The sequence below is a fragment of the Armigeres subalbatus genome, chromosome 1, assembly GCF_024139115.2.
Source record: "Armigeres subalbatus isolate Guangzhou_Male chromosome 1, GZ_Asu_2, whole genome shotgun sequence".
Taxonomy (NCBI): Eukaryota; Metazoa; Arthropoda; class Insecta; order Diptera; family Culicidae; genus Armigeres; species Armigeres subalbatus.
This window is the reverse complement of record NC_085139.1, coordinates 78,041,645-78,067,609: the sequence shown is the minus strand read 5'-3', so window position 1 is coordinate 78,067,609 and position 25,965 is coordinate 78,041,645. Positions and strand designations below refer to the sequence as shown.

General features: G+C 40.9%; 1 protein-coding gene across 3 annotated transcripts in view; it reads right to left on the bottom strand.

The window, feature by feature from the left end:
• Nucleotides 1-25,965, bottom strand: part of LOC134213005 (mpv17-like protein) — a 467,861-nt gene that overhangs the window by 9,367 nt on the left and 432,529 nt on the right. For all 3 annotated transcript variants that reach the window (XM_062691493.1, XM_062691672.1, XM_062691581.1), the window contains one exon: nucleotides 9,946-10,139. In XM_062691493.1, coding sequence (XP_062547477.1) covers nucleotides 9,946-10,097 — 152 coding nt within the window. In that variant the 5' untranslated portion in view covers nucleotides 10,098-10,139. The remainder of the gene's footprint in view (nucleotides 1-9,945; nucleotides 10,140-25,965) is intronic.

The following is a 25,965-nucleotide window of genomic DNA, read 5'->3' as shown; positions in this document are numbered from 1 at the left end:
TATTCGTTAATCCACAAGAAAGACCTCTTCAATCCATCCTGTGGCGTTCGTCCCCTTTAGAGGAAGTGGCGATGTACGAGTTGAACACCGTTACCTACGGAACAAAGCCGGCACCGTTCTTGGCGACACGAACAATGAAGCAGCTGGCGATGGATGAAGGTGAGCGATATCCGCGATCACTGAGGACACTTATATGGACGACGTCATCACCGGCTGCGACAACTTGGATGAGGCGAAGAAGTTGCAAAACCAACTGGAAGAAATGACACGTAGTGGCGGCTTTCGGCTGAGAAAATGGGCGTCCAACAGTGCAGACGTACTGAACGGTATTCCGGACGAAAATCTGGCAATTCGTCCTACTGAAGGCATTATGCTTGATCCAGATCCATCTGTGAAAGCATTAGGATTAACTTGGCTCCCAGGAAGCGATGTTTTCAGATTCCAATTCAGTGTCCCGACTATTGGGTCCGATGAAGCTCTTACCAAACGGAAGGTGCTATCGATTATTGCTACATTGTTTGATCCTCTAGGATGCATCGGTGCTACAACGACAGCTGCCAAGGTGTTCATGCAGCACCTATGGACTTTGGAGGATGAGAAGGGCAAGAAGTTGGATTGGGATCAGCCGTTACCTTCGATGGTGGGTGGAGCCTGGAGGAGACTTCATGATCAACTACACATTCTGAATGAAATACGGATTGATCGTTGCGTCATCATTCGAAATGCCATTAAGGTAGAATTCCATTGTTTCTCGGATGCATCGAAAATCGTTCAGCACCACGAAGGGCAATAGAAAAGGCATATGTATCCATATTTGTGTGTATGTGCACAAAGGCTGTGCATATGGAATTACCCAGTCAACACAAGATCGTATATAATTCCATATAAGATGCTAAACTGGAGGCGATATAGGTACTTCGCCATACAACATGTACGTATATCGCCTCCATTTTAGCATCTTATATTGCATCATATACGATTTTGTGTTGACTGGGTAGTGTCCGACTTGTCAACAGAACGGTTCCTTCAAACTCTTCGGCGGTTCATTTCGCGCAGAGGAAGATGTACCGATCTATATTCCGATAACGGTACGAATTTCGTCGGGGCCCGAAATCAATTGAAGGATCTTTTCCATCTATGGAAGAGCAACAGCCATCGAGAAGAGGTAACAAGGTTCTGTTCCAACGAAGGGATAATGTGGCATTTCAATCCACCTGGCTCACCTCACTTTGGGGGACTATGGGAAGCTGGAGTGCGGTCAGCCAAACATCACATTCTTCGAGTTATTGGTTCCAATACAGCCACGCATGAGGATATGTTTACGTTGTTAGTGCAAGTAGAAGGTTGTTTAAATTCCAGGCGACTGACGCCATTATCGAACGACCCCAACGATCTTGAGGCACTGACTCCAGCGCATTTTTTAATTGGCAGCTCTTTATAATCGCTTCCCGAGCTTGACCTTCGTATGATTCCTGCAAATCGATTGAAGCACTACCAATTAGTTCAACAGAAACTTCAACATTTCTGGGAAAGGTGGAAAAGAGAATACCTCTGCCAATTACAAGGCAGATCTAAGCATTGGAAACCTCCGGTCAAATTTGAATTGGGAAGACTAGTTGTCATCCAGGACAAAAATCAACCTCCAACACGTTGGCGTCTGGGTCGCATTATTGAGGTACATCCGGGCAACGATGGAGTTGTAAGAGTTGCAACTTTGAAAACTTCAACTGGGGAAGTGAAGCGAGCAGTAGAATATCTCTGCCCGTTACCTATTCCCGAATCAGCCAAAAACGTCGTTTAAGTACAAGTCCTGAAACCCTTCCCTGTCCCAATCGAAGAGGATATTATTTAATTTTAGGTAGACGCAGAAATGAATATTTCTGGGTGGGTGAGAATGTCGGTGAGGATCACCCTAAGCACCCATCTCTTAGGTGGTTCAACAGCAGCAGTACGCTTTGCATTGTTCTTCCGATAGCTCGATGACCGGTCATCGCTGGATATAAACGGCAACGATGATGTCATCGATGCAGCCGACAGATCAGTTGAGTAGTTGGATGTGCGTTGAGAGGGAGAGTTAGAAGTTCACCACATTGCATTCGGGTTAATTGGGGTACAATTTAGGAGTAAGAGTATTGAGAAGACAGTTGGATTTAGTTGGACTCGGTCGAAGAACAAGCTACGTGACCCGTTAGTAGAATTAGGAATTATTGTTAATGTTAAGTCGTATAGAATAAATGTTAAGTGTTAGAATCGTGTTTAATTAAATATTTAGTTTGATTTAAACGTGTGTTATATGTGTTAATCGAAGAAATTGCCTGATACTATTGGTGCCTAACAATTCAATTACCTACCGTGGACGCTCTGAGGATAGTTACGCCTTGCAACCCCATCGCCCATTGTACCAAGGCACCCACTGAGCTATCTACTAGATCCAGGTATCCTACAGTACTACTTCCGGCCACTTGGAGTACGAGTACACTACAAAAAAAAAACAATCCCCGTCGAGAGAGCCTGCACAAGTTGCCATGGCCATTGTGATTTTGGCCATGAAATTGCTGCCACATGCGCTGGAGACTTGGCGACCCGGGCACAGTTAGGACACGCTTTCACAAAATCCGATATTTCACTGTCGATAGAAGGCCAATAAACATACGCTCGGGCAATGGCTTTCATTCTTTTGATCCCAGGGTGCCCTTTATGTAGGTGCTTCATGCAACGGGGTCGTAAGTGCCTCGGGATGACAAGCCGCTCACCGAAAATTATGCAGCCTTGGATGGACGTCTCGCAACTCGCGGTCTGCCGTAAACGATGGAGCTTCGTCTCATCCTTTCTGTATGAATCTCAACGCCTTGCTGAGGACAGGGTCTTTTTCGGTGTTGTGCTGAACATCGTTGAAATTGAGTGGGGGGAACGTTGAACAAATCTAAGCTGACATCACCTTCAAGCGAAACGGCTGCTATAACGTAGTCTTCGTCTGGCTTAGCGTGTTTATTTATTAGACGTGATAATAAGACATCCACCTGACCGAACTTATCCGTGGCCACATATTCGATCGTAAAATCATACATGAGCAACATTAGTGCCCAACGTTGCAGCTGGTTGGCTGTATACACGGGTATACCTTTCTTGTGTGTGTGTCCATTCTAACCCCCACTGTCTGGCAGTGATGTTATGGAAGAAAGCTGATGACATGATTTAACAGTCAGATTTAATCCGGGAGTTAGAAGGTGCTAGCTCTATTGCAGCTCCAGTGACCCGTTTCAGACTGCCTGGCATTTCATGACCAGTCCGAGGTCACTTTTACCTAAGCCCCGCCTGTTTATGCTACCATTATCAATTGGATAATGGATCCATAAACAAACTTCCGGATTCTCTAATCCGGCGCGTATTTAGTTTAAAAATCATAATTATGTAAATTATTCGTAGAAATAAAATAGTAGTTACACGGGTATACCTTTCTTGGCCCCGAAAATCCGAAGTGGTGCGTGGTCCGTTTACAGCCGGAACTTCCGACCAAACACCATACGATGAAATTTTGTTACTGCAAATATTATAGCCAATCCTTCTCGATCTATTTGGCTATAATTACGCTTGGCAGCAGTGAGCGCTCTCGATGAATGCTGAACAACTTTTATCGACCCGTCTGGAAAACGATGACTGATCGTGGCACCCAGATCAATCGACGACGCATCCACTGCAACAATAATCTCTAAAGCTGGGTTATAATGCGTAAGAAGCAGGTCAGACGTCAGTATTTCATTAAACTTGTCGAAAGCGGCTTGGCATTCGGCAGTCCACTCGAACTTTGCCTCCGCCTTCAACAACTGGTCCAACGGGTATCGAACGGCACGCATGTTTGGCACAAATTTGCCATAGAAGTTTACCGCTCCTAGGAAACCACGCACGCCCGACACATCAACAGGTGCAGGCATTTGCTTGATTGCTTCGACCTTCGCCGGGTCTGGCCGGACGCCATGCTGATCAAATAAGTGACAAAGATATTTTATTTGGGCTTGACCGAACGAGCATTTTTCCAATCGTACCGTAAAACCAAACTCCTGAAGTCGACGAAATAGTGCCACTAAATTCTGCCAATGTTCTTCTTCGTCTTTGCCTCCTACGATGACATCGTCCAGGTAGCCGCAGGTGTGCTTAAGACCTGCTAACATAGCATCGACAACTGGAACGCTCCCGGCGCTGCTTTAACTCTGGGCGCAAGACGGTTCACACTGTAAATGCCCCGGTGTCTATTTATAGATAGCAGCTTGCTGGAGGTTTCGTCAACTTCTAACTGCAAATACGACTCCGACATGTCGATGATACTAAAGACTATATAGTTATCTAGCTTCACAAAAATATCCTGCGGTAGCGGAAGGGGTATTGATACGTCTGAAGCGCATCGTTTAACCCAGTGGAGTAGTCCCCACAAATCCGAATATTACCGTTGGCCTTCCGGACAACTATAATCGGAGCGGCCCACTCTGAGTAGTCAACTGGCGTTATTTTCTTCATCCGCTCGAGTCGATCCAATTCGGCATCCACCGCTTGATACACCGAGTACGCCACCGGACGTTTAGGACGGAACACTGGTTGTTGATTTGCCTACAATTCCAGTTTAACAGTCACTTTCGAGCACTTTCCCAACGAAAGGCTGAACACTTCCGGGATCTCAGTCTTCAATCGTTCTACGATAGTGGGTTAACTTGTGACATTATTACACAACGCATTGATTGGTACCGCATCTAACTGGAAAGCGTTTATCAAATCCAACTCCAAAATATGCAGGTCGCGATTCACAACAAAAACCGTACTGACTTGAGTCACAACGTTTACCGTAATCGAACAATCAAATTCCGACACTAACTTCAAATTGTCCCCGGATGCTGCTTTTGCTTTGACCGATGGCAATCGTGACGGAGGTTTTCCTATCCGTTTCCAAGTGTTCACAGAAATCACACTAATAATGTCCGAAGCAGTATCTAACTGTAACCGTACACACATGTGGTTCAGCACACTGTCGCTTAAACCATCGACGAGAAGCTGGCTTTGTCGCACTTGCACAATAGCCTTCCTTGTTGTCATGCCGCTTGCATTCTACATTCTGATGAGTTTTGAAACTGCAATCTCTGCTATAGTGGATACCACCACAACTCCACCACAACTCCAGCACGGACCCGATGGTCTTTTTGGAGTGCTTCTTGGTGGCTGTTGCTTTGACGAACTGCATAGAACCAGAACGCTCATGAAATCGTTGATGTCGCTATATCTGGTTTACTGAGCTAGCACTTCCTTCGATCATAGCCGTGTCATGTCGAAGGTTGAGCAATCTCTGGCATTCCGTACACAATTGCTGCAACGTAACGTCTGCCCGCTCCTCGATCCGAGAAAGTAGCCTAGTTCTTACTTCAGCGTTGGCTTCAGATTTTAATCAACACACGAATACCAGGCTTCCGAATTCTTCTTCGAAAAGATTTTGTAACTCGAATTCGAGACAACACTTATTAACATGGCATGCATATGAAATATAATCTTCTGTCGGTTCTTGGACACTTGCAGACAACGATAACGCTTGCTCAACACCGACTCTCCCGCACTGAAAAGCTCTTCAATTTTATCACCACTTCATCAAATGTGAAGTCCTTTGGAACTCACAAACCGCTCATGCTCAACGATTCCCAGCTTCCTCATCAGTAGACGAACCTTAGCAGCATCGTCCAACCTAGCAGCGTCACGAGCAAAGAGATCATCATACCGGGCGAACCAAGCTGCAAATGTGCCGATATTACCGGCAAGCGAATTCAGAATCGCTTCCGGCCCGGTCGGTACCTGCACTTGAAGGTTACGTAGAGGATCACCTTGCTGCTGGATGAATAATCATTGCTGCTCCTGTGACTCCCGACGGTTGTTGGGAAGTTGGTTCGTGATGAGCTGCTGCTGCTGCAATTGTTGGAGGATCTGCAGAATCAACGCTTCGGTGGGAATCGGCTGCTGTTGCTGGCTCATTTTCACCGAAGAAGGGGTTCGTTCCGGACTTTCTTCCACCACCAGCCTTTTCCGCGTGGGAAACGCGATTTTCTTCAGTTTTCTCTTTCGCCTATTAATTGTGCGAACATAAACAAAATCGCGAGAACCGATTCGCCACTGTTGAATTAGAGTTGAGGTGGCCGCGAATACTTTCTTCACAAAATAAACGTCCGCGGATTCAAATAATAATACTAACTTTATTAAACCAAACGTACACGCACATCTGACGAGGAAAGGCGGAAATATTGAATCCGACCACTACCTCGTTGCAGTAGGTCTGCGCTCAAAACTCTCGACGGTGTACAACACGCGTCGGAGTCGTCCGCCACGGCTAAACATTGGGTGGCTACAAGGCGGTAGACTAGCTCAGGACTACGCGCAGCAGCTGGAGGTGGCACTCCCAACGGAAGAGCAACTAGGCACATCGTCTCTTGAAGATGGCTGGAGAGATATTCGATTCGCCATTGGTAGCAACCCGCAACCGCAACCGCTGCACTAGGCAAGGTGCCCCGGGATCACAGAAACGACTGGTATGACGGCGCATGTGAGCATTTGCGAGATTGCTGCAACACCGCACGAGGGCTAACGAGGAACAATACAAACGGGCGCGGAACAGACAAAACTCGATTTTTCGCCAGCAGGAAGATCGAGACCGTGACGAGACGGAGGAACTGTACCGCGCTAATAACGCACGAAAGTTCTATGATAAGTTAAACCGTTCACGTAAGGGTCACGTGCCACAGCCCAATATGGGTAAGGACATAAACGGAAACCTTCTTACAAACGAGCGTGAGGTGATGCAAAGGTGGCGCAGCACTACGAAGAGCATCTGAATGGCGATATGGCAGACAACGGTGGCGGTACGGTAATTAACCTAGGAGCTCGCGCGCAGGGCATGCAACTTCCGGCTCCGAATGTCCAGGAAATCCAGGAGGAGATCGGCCGGCTGAAAAAGAACAAAGCCCCTGGAGTTGACCAACTACCAGGAGAGCTGTTTAAACACGGTGGTGAGACAAGCTTGGGAGGATGAGGTTCTGCCGCAGGAGTGGATGGAAGGTGTCGTGTGTGTTCGCTCTAGCGAAAAATCCCATGACGTTATTCTTTAACGTCAATCATTCGGTCATCGCTCCTTGACGTGCAGTATTTACACGTTGCCATTTTTTGAGGTGGCATGGCGACTGCGACTCAAACCAGCCCAACATGAATGCCGACGCCGTCATAACTCGCAAGCCGTGATGAAAAGTATAGTCGACCGCATCATCCCAGCTACCGTGGAGCCAATTAGAAGCTCGCTTACGACGACCAATCAAAATAAGCCATCTATCCCACATGTACTTTTTTTGTATTCAAATTATTATAAAAGTAGACGTAAGAAACAGATTTCGTTCATTCGTTAATTGTACCTCAAAGTGTGCGGAAAAAACCAAAAGTGAAAAGCCGGAGTTTTTTTAGTCATCAACCCGAGAAAGAACCCCTTCGCCAATCGGTCCAACAGTTCCAGTGCCACGCCGAAGCCATTACTAGCTCCTTCGTTCAACAAGTGGATTAGCTCGATCACTTAATGAAAGAGTTAATTAGTAGCTCTTTTCAGAGCTTATTTTAAGAGTTAATTAAAATAAGCGACGCTTTCCACTGGGCGAACAGAAGCCATTTTATCGTGCTGTGGACCATCGTTCATGTGGTTTTCGTCTACCATCTCAAAAGCAGCGTCGGTAGCGTCGGTAGCGGTACCGGCTTGCATCGTCGTCATTCGTGCTTGTGTTGGCAGCAAGCCGACTGCTTCCCATCATCGTACCGAGGAGGCCGACACGATCAGCATCGAGACGACAGTACCTGCGGTGCTGTACATTCGTGTGTTGGCAGTGAGCCAACAGCACAACCTCATCGTCTTCGTCGTCGCTTACCCAACATTGGCAGTGGGCCAACCGTTGGGTTCAAGCAGTGGGTAGTGTCGCCAGCGACCAGCAGTGGGCTGTGTTGTTAGCGACTGCCTTCAACCTGTATCGACCCCTTGTTGGCAATGGACCAACAGTGTGTCCCATCTAACACCAATCGCAAGAAAGTTCGTGGGGCAGTAGCATGCGGGATTTATGGGTGAACGCTCCACCACAGATCAGGTGTTCGCCGTACGTCAGGTATTGCAGAAATGCCGCGAATACAATGTGCCCACCTATTTATCGATTTCAAAGCCGCATATGATACAATCGATCGGGACCAGCTATGGCAGCTAATGCACGAAAACGGATTTCCGGATAAACTGATACGGTTGATCAAGGCGACGATGGATCGGGTGATGTGCGTAGTTCGAGGGGCATTTTCGAGGCCCTTCGAAACGCGCAGAGGGTTACAGCAAGGTGATAGTCTTTCGTGTCTGCTATTCAACATTGCTTTGGAGGGAGTAATACGAAGGGCAGGGATTGACACGAGTGGTACGATTTTCACGAAGTCCGTCCAGTTATTTGGTTTCGCCGACGGCATTGATATTATGGCACGTAACTTTGAGAGGATGGAGGAAGCCAACATCAGACTGGAGAGCGAAGCTAAACGGATTGGACTAGTCATCAACAAGTCGATGACGAAGTACATGATATGAAGAGGCTCAAGAGAGGTCAACGCAAGCCACCCACCACGAGTTTGGATTGGTGGTGACGAAATCTAGGTGGTTGATGAATTCGTGTACTTGGGCTCACTGGTGACCTCCGATAACGATACTAGCAGAGAAATTCGGAGACACATCATGGCAGTAAATCGTACGTACTTTGGATTCTGCAAAACGCTCCGGTCGAATAGAGTTCGCCGCCGTACCAAACTGACTATCTACAAAATGCTTATAAGACCGGTAGTTCTCTACGGACACGAGACCTGGACGATGCTCGTGGAGGACCAACTGGGAGTTTTTGAAAGGAAAGTGCTGCGTACCATCTATAATGGGGTGCAGATGGCGGACGGTACGTGGAGGAGGCGAATGAACCACGAGTTGCATCAGCTGTTAGGAGAAGCATCCATTGTTCACACCGCGTAAATCGGAAGACTGTGGTGGGCCGGGCACAGTAATCCAGTGAAAATGGTTCTTGACAACGATCCGACGGGAACAAGAAGGCGAGGTGCACAGCGGGCAAGGTGGGTCGATCAGGTGGAGGACGATTTTCGAATCCACCGCAGAATGCGTGGTTGTCGACGTGTAGCCATGGACCGAACTGAATGGATAAGACTTTTATGTATAGCACAGGCCACTCCGGCCTTAGTCTGGTAATAAATAAATAAAACATTGTCGCCTCGCAGCTAAGTGTTCATTCACTGCCCATGATTTCATAGTTGACGTATCAACCATTCTAAATTTCAGCGAATGCGACTTGATAAGCGTTTGCATCCGTAGTAACGTTGATACGTTGCATGATTCGAATCTCATTCTCGTGTCTACGGGTTGAAATGTGTTAAATTTGTGCAAAAAATCGGAAAGTTCATTGGTTGATACGTCAACATCCGCAGTTATTAGCTGCAAGGTTTGTACGTTAAGTTAGCACTTTTTCATTCTTATATCATGAGGTTACGGATGATACTTTGCCCAGGGAAGACGAGTAAATTTCCAACCAGAAAATTTCCTCGACTGGACCGGGAATTGAACCCAGCTATCTTCAGCATGGTCTTGTTTTGTTGCCGTGCATTTTCCCGCTCGGAGAAGGAAAGCCCTACTAAAAAATAATATTTATCTCAAATATGAATGGCATACAATAGCGGGGATACCAGTGGGAAGGCTTTATGAAATGTTGTTTGATATGTAATCATGTAATGCTAATTAAATGAAACAAATTTCTTGGAAAAACTCTCTGGCAATAACAAAACAAAACCTACCAAAAACGTCATTTCCCTTTCCCCAAATAAATAATAATTAGGTAAGATATAATTTATGTAGCTACAAACCTCAAGCAACGCTTCCAGTCGTATTCGTCCCAGCGCTTTCCTTCAAATGTTTGCTGGAGAATGCACCCCAGTGGCCAGAGCGCCGAATACGAGATCATTCCACGAAGAATTTTGTACTCATTGGTGACCTCAACAATGAATCGCCACCACATATTTGCTTGTTGAAAATTTTCGTAACGGATGAAACAGGAATTCTGAAACAAGAGGATTTTTTTATTATTGTTTTTTTCTTCGAGACATTACTTTAAATATTGTGTATGGGCGAATTTTGTGATATTAATGATTTTCGATGCATGTAAATATGATTGCTAGGATTTCCAGCTTAGGCGAATAGTTGAAACGAAGAAACACGTTTTTATCTTTATTCTAGTTTTAGATCTTTTTTTTTACAAGTTTTAGTTATTTGCAACTTTGCCCTCCCTCCTAACAAGAGCAATTCATTAATCCGAACGATGCTATTGAAGTACCCTGCCCAGCAGAGAACGACCAGCGACCATGGATCACGTAAATAGCAAAAGTTTACCAACTCTTATTCCAGGAAGTGGCAGTTCGTAGGTCGTTGGTTGTTGGCTAGGCCGTACAGTTGGCAAACAAGAGGACCGGCAAACAATCTACAGCAAATGAGCAAAATTGGTATGCATGTTCCGTCGGACGGTGGACTGCCGACAGTCGGCCGGCAGTTGAATTCGCACAGCATTTCCCCGTTCCTTTCACACTTTACAGGTCCCGGCCCGGTGCGGTGCGTGGATGGACGTGGAAGCGACGTGAATTCACACTCAAACTCGATTTCGAACACGTCCAGCACTGAATTAATGTAATTTAGCATTTGTAGATTTTGCACTTTATTGCTTTTCTTCTCGTTCCAGTCCGAAGGCACTTGACCGGGCGAAATGGGCAGATAGGGTCTTGAGCGGCCATGGCGTGAAGATGTTGGTGGTGGTGGTGGTGCCAGCTGCTGCTGTTTTAGAAGTTTTCCGGCCCCGGAGAGAAGATTCATCCCGTGTTCTGGCTATTACTTTTGCTGCCATGCGGTCGTAAAATTCATTTGGAGTTGGGTTTGAACACGAAACTCAGTTAAATTGCCCCGAAGCAGATACAGGATGGAAGGCGAGAGTAATATCGCCGTTCGAGTAAAACACTTCAGAACAATTTAGTGTGCTCCGAATGCACATGTCTCTGGACGTTACAGAAAAGTTACAGCATGCAACTGAATGATAGAGACATTAAAGTGAATGTGCAGTGCATCCTCCTCATGAGTGGATTTACACTTGATAGGATGGTAATCGGCATGGTGATATTCCAGAGCTTATTTTTGTGGCAAACAAATATTTCCAGATCGTTCCCAAGGAACATTTTGTGGTTGAATAAACATCAATATGATCAAATTTCTTTAGTTGTTGTTGAATAACGAAAGTAACATGATCACATTCGCTCCTACGTTGTTCACTTAAAAGTGGAGAAAAAAAATCATTTACCTACTTAACATTTTTGTCTTCATTATCGAGGCTTTCAGCCCGAGACTGACTCATCTCGTGCCGAAGAGAAGATACATTTTTAATTTACATATCAATTACTAAGATACGAAAGTCCTTTCTCGATTCATACTTCTGTCTATATTTTATCTCAAAAATCTTCACCAGCTTTCAGATAAGGATCTAAGTAATGAAGTTGTAATCCAAATTTAATCCAAATCCAATCCGAAAAATTCAGCTCCATTAATTTCTGCAATTATTGACTGATTTTCAAGCTCAAATCAGACGGTTAATAGGTATCCCAAGTCAAAGTGAATAACGATATTGTAAAAGTTTACGGCTCCTACGAAAAGCACTAACTTGCTGCATTTGCACATGGATATCAAGGTAGTCTGTAAGAAGCAAATAGCTGAGAAGTTTTTGAATCGGGAAATCGTTGTTATTCAAACCGTTGGCTTGCACTTAGAAAACATGATCAAAAGTAAGAACAAGATAATCCAGTACAAAATGCGTGCCCTACGTGTCGACTGCAATTTCCGGGATTTTGACGGACTTCTAAAGGATCGAGTTCAGATTACTGAGCGACCAAAGACATTTTCGAAAGGAAGCAATAGATACTATAATAAGTATATTCCGTGGATCCCCGATAATTTGTACGGTACCTCATTCAAATTAACGGGGCTCATTTTTAATTTGAACTTCTGGTTACTCTATGAGCATCATAACTGCTCTCTTTGGTGGTTTGTTTTGATTCTGCGTTCCATTTCACGATGTTCCATTTTTCTTTTCTCGATCCCACGTGCTAAATGGTGTTCAAACCAACGGCATTCAAATTAAAAAGTGTTCAAATTAAAAACGGTCATATTACCGGGGGTTCACGCTGTAATAAGTAAATAAGGTCAAATGTGGATGCAAACCCTGAAATGAACATTTTTCATAGAAATCCTTGAGAAATTTCAGGAAGTTGTATAAATGTCCCCTACAACTTTTTGTTGAAAATGTGTTTTTTAATATAAAAATCCATGTTATATGTTAATTATGCGTATATGTCACGAGTTTGGGGGCCTACATTTTCCTGTTATATTATGAAAGTTCGACAAAAAAATGAAATATTGTTAGTAAGTTGTGCTTTGACGGAGATAACGATTCCAACCACGTAAAATACAGAGCCATTGTAAGTAAATGTGGTATATTTTTATCGTCTTATGTGTTTTTTTGCTAGCTTTGATCCTGTTTGTCTCCTTTTTGTCTCGTTCCAGAGGGCGAGTAACCTGAACCTACGCCTAGGCTGTTATGTACACTGGTGTACAAAAATATTCGTTATGTTTTCATGGTGATGTTTATGAATTCGTACGATTTTTGCCATCAGTGTATAAGTCAGGGCACTAGACTAAAAACTGTGTCCCATCCAAAGACGTCGAGGACCCCAGGAATGTACATTAATCTTCTTAGCAAAGTCACTCCCAACGATTCGTCAATCATCTTTCCCTCTGAATGTGAAATGGTTGGTACGGCTGTCCCCGTTTCTTCCTTTCGTGGATTTAAAACTTCTCGTTGATCTTGGTATTTATTACTAAATAATCTGATTGCCGAGGAGTTATGGATTATCTTCCAAATTCAAGCCTGCACGGTGGGCCTGGCCGTTTTTATACTTGTATCATATTTATGATATACTGCAAATATTAATGCAGACAAGAAAATGCTCGGAAATACAACCGAAATTTCCAGGATGCTTTTCAATACTGGCTGTTCAAGACAAGACAAGACAAGACAATCTCAATCCAATCCAAATCCAATCCAAATTCAATCGAAATCCAATCCAAATCCAATCCAAATCCAATCCAAATCCAATCCAAATCCAATCCAAATCCAATCCAAATCCAATCCAAATCCAATCCAAATCCAATCCAAATCCAATCCATATCCAATCCAAATCCAATCCAAATCCAATCCAAATCCAATCCAAACCAATCCAATCCAAACCAATCCAAACCAATCCAAACCAATCCAAACCAATCCAAACCAATCCAAACCAATCCAAACCAATCCAAACCAATCCAAACCAATCGAAACCAATCCAAACCAATCCAAATCAACCAAACCAATCCAAACCAACCAAACCAATCCAAACCAATCCAAACCAACCAAACCAATCCAAACCAATCCAAACCAATCCAAACCAATCCAAACCAATCCAAACCAATCCAAACCAACCAAACCAATCCAAACCAATCCAAACCAATCCAAACCAACCAAACCAATCCAAACCAATCCAAACCAATCCAAACCAATCCAAACCAACCAAACCAATCCAAACCAATCCAAACCAATCCAAACCAATCCAAACCAATCCAAACCAATCCAAACCAATCCAAACCAATCCAATCCAAACCAACCAATCCAAACCAATCCAAACCAATCCAAACCAATCCAAACCAACCAAACCAATCCAAACCAACCAAACCAACCAAACCAATCCAAACCAATCCAAACCAACCAAACCAACCAAACCAACCAAACCAATCCAAACCAATCCAAACCAATCCAAACCAATCCAAACCAATCCAAACCAATCCAAACCAATCCAAACCAATCCAAACCAATCCAAACCAATCCAAACCAATCCAAACCAATCCAAACCAATCCAAACCAATCCAAACCAACCAAACCAATCCAAACCAATCCAAACCAATCCAAACCAACCAAACCAATCCAAACCAATCCAAACCAATCCAAACCAATCCAAACCAATCCAAACCAATCCAAACCAATCCAACCAATCCAAACCAATCCAAACCAATCCAAACCAATCCAAACCAATCCAAACCAATCCAAACCAACCAAACCAATCCAAACCAATCCAAACCAATCCAAACCAACCAAACCAATCCAAATCCAATCCAAACCAATCCAAACCAACCAAACCAATCCAAACCAATCCAAACCAATCCAAACCAATCCAAACCAATCCAAACCAATCCAAACCAATCCAAACCAATCCAAACCAATCCAAACCAATCCAAACCAATCCAAACCAATCCAAACCAATCCAAACCAATCCAAACCAACCAAACCAATCCAAACCAATCCAAACCAATCCAAACCAATCCAAACCAATCCAAACCAACCAAACCAATCCAAACCAATCCAAACCAACCAAACCAATCCAAACCAATCCAAACCAATCCAAACCAATCCAAACCAATCCAAACCAATCCAAACCAATCCAAACCAACCAAACCAATCCAAACCAATCCAAACCAATCCAAACCAATCCAAACCAACCAAACCAATCCAAACCAATCCAAACCAATCCAAACCAACCAAACCAATCCAAACCAATCCAAACCAACCAAACCAATCCAAACCAATCCAAACCAACCAAACCAATCCAAACCAATCCAAACCAATCCAAACCAATCCAAACCAATCCAAACCAATCCAAACCAACCAAACCAATCCAAACCAATCCAAACCAACCAAACCAATCCAAACCAATCCAAACCAATCCAAACCAATCCAAACCAATCCAAACCAACCAAACCAATCCAAACCAATCCAAACCAATCCAAACCAATCCAAACCAATCCAAACCAATCCAAACCAATCCAAACCAATCCAAACCAATCCAAACCAATCCAAACCAACCAAACCAACCAAACCAATCCAAACCAATCCAAATCCAATCCAAACCAATCCAAACCAATCCAAACCAATCCAAACCAATCCAAACCAATCCAAACCAATCCAAACCAATCCAAACCAATCCAAACCAATCCAAACCAATCCAAACCAATCCAAACCAATCCAAACCAATCCAAACCAATCCAAACCAATCCAAACCAATCCAAACCAATCCAAACCAACCAAACCAATCCAAACCAATCCAAACCAATCCAAACCAATCCAAACCAATCCAAACCAACCAAACCAATCCAAACCAATCCAAACCAATCCAAACCAATCCAAACCAACCAAACCAATCCAAACCAATCCAAACCAATCCAAACCAATCCAAACCAATCCAAACCAATCCAACCAATCCAAACCAATCCAAACCAATCCAAACCAATCCAAACCAATCCAAACCAATCCAACCAATCCAAACCAACCAAACCAATCCAAACCAATCCAAACCAATCCAAACCAATCCAAACCAATCCAAATCCAATCCAAATCCAATCCAAATCCAATCCAAATCCAATCCAAATCCAATCCAAATCCAATCCAAATCCAATCCAAATCATTCTGTGTGGTGATGGTGGACATCATAGTTTGTTTGCCTCTGTGCGGAAAGAAAAGTTAATTTTTGCGTGTGAAAGTGAACTTGTGCCGCGGGAAAAATATTTCTATCGTGTGCCCTTTTGTTACTGTATCAGGATAAGTAGGAGGCATTTAGCCTCCGTGCCAAATTTTCATTTAATTTAACATTTATTACTCAACACAGCATCCCGTGAAGCCATAGTTTTACCTATAGCTTCGCGCGGCAAGCTGTTGTTGTTCATTTGCTTGCCCCATTTCTTTTATTCTCTGTGGATAGTGTAGTGTGTTGTTGCATGTTTGAGTCCACTGCTGTGTAGAGGATGGAGTGCGAAAAGTGCAAAGTGGGGATCGCAATCAACGATTTCCCACTGTGTTGTTTTCTATGTGAGAAATATTTTCATGCCCGCTGCTCTCCTATTGAAGCGAAGGCAGCGGCCAGATTGATTACGGAGAATGCAAATGTTTTTTTCAAGTGTTGTGACTGTCTATCTAGTCGATCTTGCGACGGATAGAATGTACAGGTTCCGAATACCATTCGTTTCGATGAAGAGATGAAGAAACTTTCTTCTCTTTCTGAGTCGATCGGTGATATTCGGAATCACATTACTGCCCAAATAGACAGCGCGTTGTTAATCGGTATTGAGAAATTACAGAAAAATGTATCTGAGGTTTTGAACGAGGCTGTTAATGGTCTCAAAGATTCGATCAGCAAAGAAATGGAAAATATGAAATGTTCATTTTTTCAATTTAACCCGAGTAGAAATGTAGCTGTAATTAATGAAATGCAAGGTACATCGCGAAAGGCTACGGGGCCTAATTTGACTCCCAAAACGAAAAAGCGTAAGGTACAAGATGTTGACGATACATCTGATATTGCAATGCCAGAAAATGTTAGTTTCGCGGATATTGTTAAAAGTAATGTTGGGAAAAATAACGTTAAAGTAACGAAAAAGTCACTGCGCCTAAGGAAGTAAAGGTCACTCGTAAGGCTCGTCCGGTCATTGTGATTAAAACCGAAAGAGTCCAACCAGAGTAGCGATGATACTCGGAAATTTTTGAATAGTAAACTGGATCCAAAACACACAGGATCAGTAACTTTAGAAACGGGAAAAACGGCTCTATTATTGCTGAGTGTGCAACAGGATTTAATGTTGATGTTGTGAAAATGGCATTCAAAGCAATCTGGGTGAAAACTATGATGCTGTTGTTCCCTCATCGGTGCCAAGACTAAAAGTGATGGGAATGTGCGATAAGTTTTCTTCCGATGAATTCATTCAGATTTTGAAAGATCAGAATGAAGACATCGCAATAAATGCTGTTAAAGTAATAAGAATGTATGAAAATCCACGTTTTAAGTACAACAAGAACAATGTTGTTATTGAAGTCGATAAAGAGACTTATAGTTGTTTGTTGACCGCGAGAAAAGTTAACATAAGGTTTGATCGGTGCCTTGTTGTTCCCGAAATTAGTGTTTTGAGATGTTTTCAATGTGGAGAATTTGGGCACATGAGTACAGATTGCAAAAATGGCATTGCGTGCTCAAAGTGCAGCGATCGTCACAAGACATCCGAATGCACGTCAACTGTATTGAAATGTGTCAATTGTATAAAAATGAATTCCGAGCGTAAAATGAAATTGGACGTGAACCACAGTGCCTTCAGTACTGAGTGTAGTGTTTATAAGCGATTAGTTGAACGGAAAAAAGCAGCTTACGTTTCAATGAATAGCAACCAAGTTCTAGTAGAAATGTGAGCAAATTCGATATTTTGTATTTGAATATTGCGGGTTTGTCTACAAACTACGTTGCATTACGTAAGATTGTAGAAGATAAACGTCCATTTTAGTGTTTTTATCTGAAACTCATATAGTCGACATTGAAGCATTTGATCAGTATAGCATTCCGGGTTATAGTGTAGCTGCTTGTTTATCACATTCTAGACACACTGGCGGTGTTGCTATTTATGTCAAAGAATCAGTTCAGTTCAAGCTTCAATTGAACGAAGTTTGTGATGGAAACTGGTTCTTAGGCATTGCAGTTGTACGTGGCATGAAGATGGGTAATTATGGTGTTTTATATCACTCTCCCAGTGCAAGTGACCAGCGTTTTATTGAAATTTTGGAAAACTGGTTTGAGTCATTTATAGATCCTAGTAAATTAAATGTAATTGCTGGCGATTTTAATATCAATTGGTGTGACGATTCCAATTCGAATCATTTGAAACATTTAGCGGATTTTTTAATTTGAAACAAAAGTAAATTCTTATACGCGTATTTCCCAGCACAGTAGAACTTTGATTGATCATGTGTATACAAATTTTGATTCTGTAACTAGCGAAACGAGTAATGATTTAAAAGTAACCGATCATGAAACGCTAGTCATTAACGTTACCGACTATAATAGTAATAATAGTAATTTAATTAAAATGAAGTGCTGGAGAAAATATTCTAAACAAGCAATTTCGGGTCTTGTCGAAAGAAACATGGATTTTCAAGAAAATTCCGGTAATATAGATGAAAGATCAGCTGTTCTTACAAACGTTTTGAAATCCTGTACCAATCAATTAGTAGAACAGAAGATAGTAACTTTGCATAATTCTAACAGCTGGTATAATTTAGACCTTTTGCGCCTGAAACGTAAAAGAGATAAATTGTATAAAAAGTTTCGTAGAACTAATAATGAAAATCATTGGAATAGGTATCAGGTAGCGCGGAACAAATATTCGCAATCTTTGACACGTACACGTTGCGAGTATATTCAGAGGAAAATTTATCAGCATCAAAACAACAGCAAAGAGTTATGGAAAATATTGAAATCATTATTAAAGCCTAGTAGTTGCAAGCCGCGGTCCATAACTTTTAATGGCACATTAGAACAGTCAGAACAAGAAATTGCATCTAAATTCAACGATTATTTCGTCAATAGTGTCTTATCCATTAACCGATCTATCGAGTTAGTGGATGAGCCTGATGAAATAAAACAGCCGATAAATATTAACTGTAGATTTGATTGTTTTCACCCGATTACTTTTGAAGAACTTAAAAACATTTGCTTTTCTTTAGGTAAAACGGCTGGAGTTAATAATGTTAATGCTAGAGTTATTCAAGATTGCTTTCATGTCATTGGACGCAACTTGCTGGACCTTATAAATGAATCGTTACAAACTGGGCACGTGCCGCATGTTTGGAAGGAATCACTAGTGATTCCAATACAAAAAGTTGCTGGAACGATTAAAGCCGAAGAGTTTCGTCCCATCAACATGTTGCACACATTAGAGAAAATTTTAGAACTTGTAGTTAAAGGCCAGCTAATTACATATTTAAATAGTAATAATTTGTTAATACCGGAACAATCAGGTTTCAGAGAAGGTCATTCCTGTGAAACTGCATTGAACTTGGCATTATCTAAATGGAAAGAAAATATGGAGCGTAAAGATACTATTCTAGCTGTGTTTTTGGATCTCAAACGCGCTTTTGAGACAATTTCTCGGCCCTTATTGTTGAAAACTGTTAAGCGCTTTGGAATTTCGGGTTCTGCATACAAATGGTTTGAAAGCTATTTGTCTGACAGATTCCAAAGGACTGCTTTCAATGATTATGTGTCGTGTCTCGTGGAGAATGACCTTGGTGTACCACAGGGAAGTGTATTAGGGCCCCTTTTGTTCATTATGTACATTAATGACATGCGACGGGTCTTACATTATTGTGATATTAATTTGTTTGCTGATGATACTGTAATATTCATTGCAGCTCAAAATCTGGAGGAAGCGATTGAACACTTGAATGAAGATTTGCATTCTTTAAGTAGATGGTTGAAGTACAAACAGTTAAAATTGAATATTAGTAAAACAAAGTATATGGTTATTTCGCGAAATCGTTCAATTGATAATGTCTCTGTGAAAATTGATGACGAGACTCTTGATCGCGTACGGGAAATTAAATATCTTGGCGTGATTATTGATGATAAATTGAAATTTGACCAACATATTGACAATGTCATCAAGAAAATAGCCAAGAAGTATGGAATCCTATGTCGACTGAAAAACGAATTAAATACAGCTAGTAAAATACAGTTGTACAAATCAATCATCTCTCCTCACTTGGACTTTTGCCCTTCCATTTTGTTTTTAGCAAATCAAACACAAATATCGAGATTGCAGCGCTTGCAGAATAAGATTATGCGTTTGATTTTAAGATGTAACAGATTCACTTCCTCAATTTTTTTGTTGGATGCATTGCAGTGGCTCTCGGTGAAGCAAAGAATTGTGTATTTGACAATGGTGTTCATTTTTAAAGTAATTAACGGATTGCTGCCTCGATATTTGTGTGATCGAATTGAAAGAGGAAGTGACATTCATAGATATAACACTAGAAACGCGGAAGATGTAAGAACACCAAACTTTTTGCATGGAGCTTCACAAAATTCTTTGTTTTTTAAAGGTATCAATGATTTCAATTCGATGCCTACACATATCAAACGTGCAACGACATTATCACAATTCAAGAGACTTTGTGTTTCACACGTAAAAGCTGTATTTTAAGCAGCTACTTAGTTGACTTTTAAAAATCATTAATTATTGTATCTTGACGAAGTTTGACCTACGGATATTTTGTTTGGACAATTGTTTTTTCAATTATTGAGGCACTAATAAACTATTTTGTTCGCCTCGATGATGATGATGGATTTTATATTTATTGACGTAATTGTAATTTGACCTTTTCTTGTGTAGTGTATAAAAGTTTGAGTCTCGCGCGGGTAAAGCAGATATGAATGATTTTTAAATTTGTGTATAGACTTGGGCTTTTTCAGCTGTTTCAATGATTCTGCGGATTAGTAATAGGCTATCTAGTAGAGTTTGGTTTCCGCGGTTGATACCGAAACTTTGATATCGACGGAGCGGTAACACAAGTTTTGATTTTGTTGACAACGACATAGTTTATTAGATTATTATTGATGCTTTGAGTGGCTAACGTTACTTGTAATTACATGAAACGCGATTCTTGGTGGAACTTTTGAAATCTTGCATTTTTATGCACTCGAAGCATCACTACTGATACTTATGAGAATCTGTAGATGAACTAAACAGTTTTTTACATTTAATATTTTTGCTGGATAGTAATGGAAAGTTAAGAAATTTATATCTGTGATGGTAATCAGATCGTTTTTGTTTTGTTTTGCAAATCTGATTAAATTGTTGAAAAATTAAATTCAATTAATTATCTTAAAGATAAATCGTCTAGCTCAAACCTTTGTAGGGGTATGTGGCGGGACCATCATCATCATCATCATCATCAATCCAATCCAAATCCAATCCAAATCCAATCCAAATCCAATCCAAATCCAATCCAAATCCAATCCAAATCCAATCCAAATCCAATCCAAATCCAATCCAAATCCAATCCAAATCCAATCCAAACCAATCCAAACCAATCCAAACCAATCCAAACCAATCCAAACCAATCCAAACCAATCCAAACCAATCCAAACCAATCCAAACCAATCCAAACCAATCCAAACCAATCCAAACCAATCCAAACCAATCCAAACCAATCCAAACCAATCCAAACCAATCCAAACCAATCCAAACCAATCCAAACCAATCCAAACCAATCCAAACCAATCCAAACCAACCAAACCAATCCAAACCAATCCAAACCAATCCAAACCAATCCAAACCAATCCAAACCAATCCAAACCAATCCAAACCAATCCAAACCAATCCAAACCAATCCAAACCAATCCAAACCAACCAAACCAATCCAAACCAATCCAAACCAATCCAAACCAACCAAACCAATCCAAACCAACCAAACCAATCCAAACCAATCCAAACCAATCCAAACCAACCAAACCAATCCAACCAATCCAAACCAACCAAACCAATCCAACCAATCCAAACCAATCCAAACCAACCAAACCAATCCAAACCAATCCAAACCAATCCAAACCAATCCAAACCAATCCAAACCAATCCAAACCAATCCAAACCAATCCAAACCAATCCAAACCAATCCAAACCAATCCAAACCAATCCAAACCAATCCAAACCAACCAAACCAATCCAAACCAATCCAAACCAATCCAAACCAATCCAAACCAATCCAAACCAATCCAACCAATCCAAACCAATCCAATCCAACCAATCCAAACCAAATCCAAATCCAATCCAAATCCAATCCAAATCCAATCCAATCCAAATCCAATCCAAATCCAATCCAAATCCAATCCAAATCCAAACCAAATCCAAATCCAATCCAAATCCAATCCAAATCCAATCAAAATTCAATCCAAATCCAATTCAAATAAATAAATAATTTGGATTGAATCCAAATAAATGAATAAATAAATAAATAAATAAATAAATAAATAAATAAATAAATAAATAAATAAATAAATAAATAAATAAATAAATAAATAAATAAATAAATAAATAAATTAATTAATAAATAAATAAATAAATAAATAAATAAATAAATAAATAAATAAATAAATAAATAAATAAATGAATAAATAAATAAATAAATAAATAAATAAATAAATAAATAAATAAATAAATAAATAAATAAATATATAAATAAGTAAATAAATAAATAAATAAACAAATAAATAAATAAATAAATAAATAAATAAATAAATAAATAAAATATTAAATAAATAAATAAATGAATAAATAAATAAACGACTAATGAATAAATAAATAATTAAATAAATAAACAAATAAAAAAAGTTCTACACGTGTGAACCGGTCTGACAAATTTACTCGATGTTGGTTTAAAATCGGGAAAATGTTAGACCAATCTTGATAAACAGCACTTTTCGATTTTATGTTTTGAATTGAATTGAAATTGAATTGAATTAAAAATAATATCCCGATTTTATCACACCCCTGGTGAATTTTGGGGTGATAAAACAGGGTATGTGACAAAATCGGCAAAAAAAAATTTAAAAATTTTCAATTCATTTCACAAATATGAATCATTTTATGCCTGGGAAAGGCAAAATGCGTGAACGGTACCAGTTATTTCTTGTCGAAAATGCTTATAGAATCCTTCCCAGGTACTCAGAAGTCATTCATAATAAACTACTGGCGGTGAAAGTTATTTCATGGAAATCAACGTTGTTTGCGGTATTATTTACGAAAATAAAAAGAATGACTAAAATTTTTTGGGGTGACAAAATCGGGTCGAAAACGTGATAAAATCGGGGGTAGACAAAATCGGGGAGTGATCATATTTTACTATTATTATATGAATAACTGAATAGCAAAATATGATATTTGTTTGTTTGATATAGTTGCTAAAATAGCAAAAATAATAACAGACATTGCTCTAGCAAATAACTCATAAATAACTCATTTTGCTATTATAATAACAAACCAATAGCAAAATATTTGAAAAAACAATATCAAAATCAGTTATAATTGATATGTTGAAAATGCAAATGATAAATGAATAACAATCTTTGCTATGATTGCAAAATATGTTCTATATGTGTTGTTCTGCTCCTTTTTAAAATGACATATAAATAACTATTTTTACTATTATAACAAAATTTGTTGTTGGGATGCTATTTTATGTTATTTATAAATAACATAGGAATAACTAAATCTGATATCATAGCGAAATTTGTTATTATTATGTTATTTGTTTGTTATTCACCTCTACCCGGGTAACTCATACAGAACTATCTGCTTGGAGAATTCAACCGATATCTTCCTCCTATTAATTATAAAGCCACCACTGTGCTGTACGAGACACCAATTAGAATCTTCCTGGAGATGGGGACAAAGTCTTGAACCTTCCAAATGCATTGTTAGTCGTAAAACGCACCTAGAACGCTCGCTGTGTACCCACAATTAAGATCGATAAGACTTTAATGTGGCATAAAATCATCATTTATTAGCGGCGATAAAAAGACTCAGTTCTAACTCTCTTCAAGGGAGTAAAACAAGTCATAAAATTAAAAGCTGATCAGAGATCATATTCATGCTCCTTCCATGAAAACACACACTCGTAAATGACTCCTCGGAAACACGCAAAGCCATCAAATGGAAGACTTACTCCATCAACTGGCCTCGGGGAAGTTACTTGCAAAAAAGGTACCTACATATCCGACTCGAGCCCAAGCTACGGGATCCCGCAGTATCCATCCTGTGCCCAGCGAAACAGCAAGCGATGAGGCGTCGATTATCTCACCTTGCTCTATGGAGCTGGCTCTTGAGTCTTGCAGCGCAGCACAAAAACCCACCGGCTAGCCACCTCGTGGGCCGTCCCCCCATATTGGATGGTTCGCGCAAACATGCACATAGCACCGCACCAACATTAAAAATAATTAATTTTATATCCCATAAATAAAAACTCGGATCATAAATTTCATAAAATGATAACCTTCGTATGCTTCGTCATCGCTGTCGGTCGTGCCGCGACCCCGTAGAGGTGGGTCCCTAAATCTACGGAAACAATTATTTCGGCCACCAACCATCTCGGCTCGGCAGGGAGAATGGGTTTCAAATTGCTGCATAGATTGGGCTACGGTTAGATGGCGGTAACTGTTGTGATTCTCGGAAGTGCGGTTGCCTATGTTGTGACGAAAATAGTAAAAATTCTAAATCACACGCCAGAATCAAGCTACGTTTCGTTTGCTGCCACGATGATTGCTGGGCGAACCACGCGTGATAGAGCATCATAAAACTTTTATCGTGGGATTCCGGCCATTACGGAATCGGCCAGTTTACGGGGTGTCGACCGGTTGACGAGGTGGTTTTCAAATGCGGGTAGCTGAGCAATAGATGCATTTATGTCTTAAAACCAATCAGAGCGAGTTTGAACGACTTATCTTTAAAATTGCATTACTGAAAACAATCAAAGGTTGTGCTTTGATTTTATTTCGCTCAAACCAAATGATCCTGCCCTGTGCCTGTCCGTATTTTTCTTTTCACAATAAATCATAAAATCATTTAAATCATTTCAGTGTGAAATACCACCGAACAAACTATTATTGCTGAAGTCATGAAAGTTTTGATTGTTGGACCAGATTTCTGAAGGAAAACAAAATACATTTACGAGATAATGACATTTGAAAGAAAATATTTCCAATTAGTTAAAAATCATAACTCGAAGTGTTTGTATAAGTGTTTAACACCAATTGTAAATATTAGATTACAATTTATAATGTATGAGAAGGACACTGTAATAAGAGGATCTATATTTTTCATACTGATGTGTTCTCCACGTGCCACATAAAAAGATGGGGAGGACTTGATGAAGGCCACAGGTGGAAATACGTCTATGTGTTATCAAATTTTCTGGGTCACAAAACGTTTCGAAAGAATATAGAATTTGTTCATCCCAAATTTAAACACAATTGATCTCAGACAGTCCCTTGCCGATAATAGAAACAAAGCTTCCAATGCCATGATTCCCACTGTGTTGCCTTCAATACCACAAATCTATCTTTCCAATGACTTGGGATTCGGATGAACGTAACGAAAGGACCGTTGAATGATATTACATATTAAATAATTCCAAGTGCCGATCTGACCTGTCATCATTGTGAAGTGGTCACAGGATGCTATATGTATGGGACGGGGAGTCAATCCAGAACGACAGCCAATCCTCATCTGCCATTTATGGGACGCCACGCTGCTCCGCCGATGGTGCCATCCGTCTGCCCACTGGTGTGGGATCGTGGCGGCAGTGCTTCAACAACCGACCATGATGCGGAATAGAGGCACATCCGCACGGGAAACGTGACGCTCGTCAACCGCAGCGACATCAGAAATAATAATAATAAAGTGAAACTGAAAAGCTGAACAATCCTCCCAGTGTGATATGGACGGACATGCGGCGGCGGGGCGGTTTGGTCGGATGGCAACCGGTCGAGGTTCATTTCTATATGGCAATAATAATAACAGATGAATAAATAAATACATGCGCATGCAGGAGCTCAACCTCGAGCTCGTTCCCGGTTTTCTACACTTATGTACATAGATGTATCCAATAGACTGCCATCCCTTGATTTCCATTTTCAGACTGCTGCACAGTGACCGGAAGCAAGACTTTTCATCCATTATTTCTATCAGTTTTAATTTTCGTAAATTATAAATCTATCGTAAAAATTTTGGGCAGTGTTATTGTATCGCGAGGTGCGACAGTGCAATTGGACAATGCAAATCAGCACCATCAACAAGTAGGTGAAGGCTTCGGCTTGGAAGCCTCCTTTCAAGAGGCCCGGGAGCCTCCTTTCAAGAGGCCCGGGAGCCTCCTTTCAAGAGGCCCGGGAGCCTCC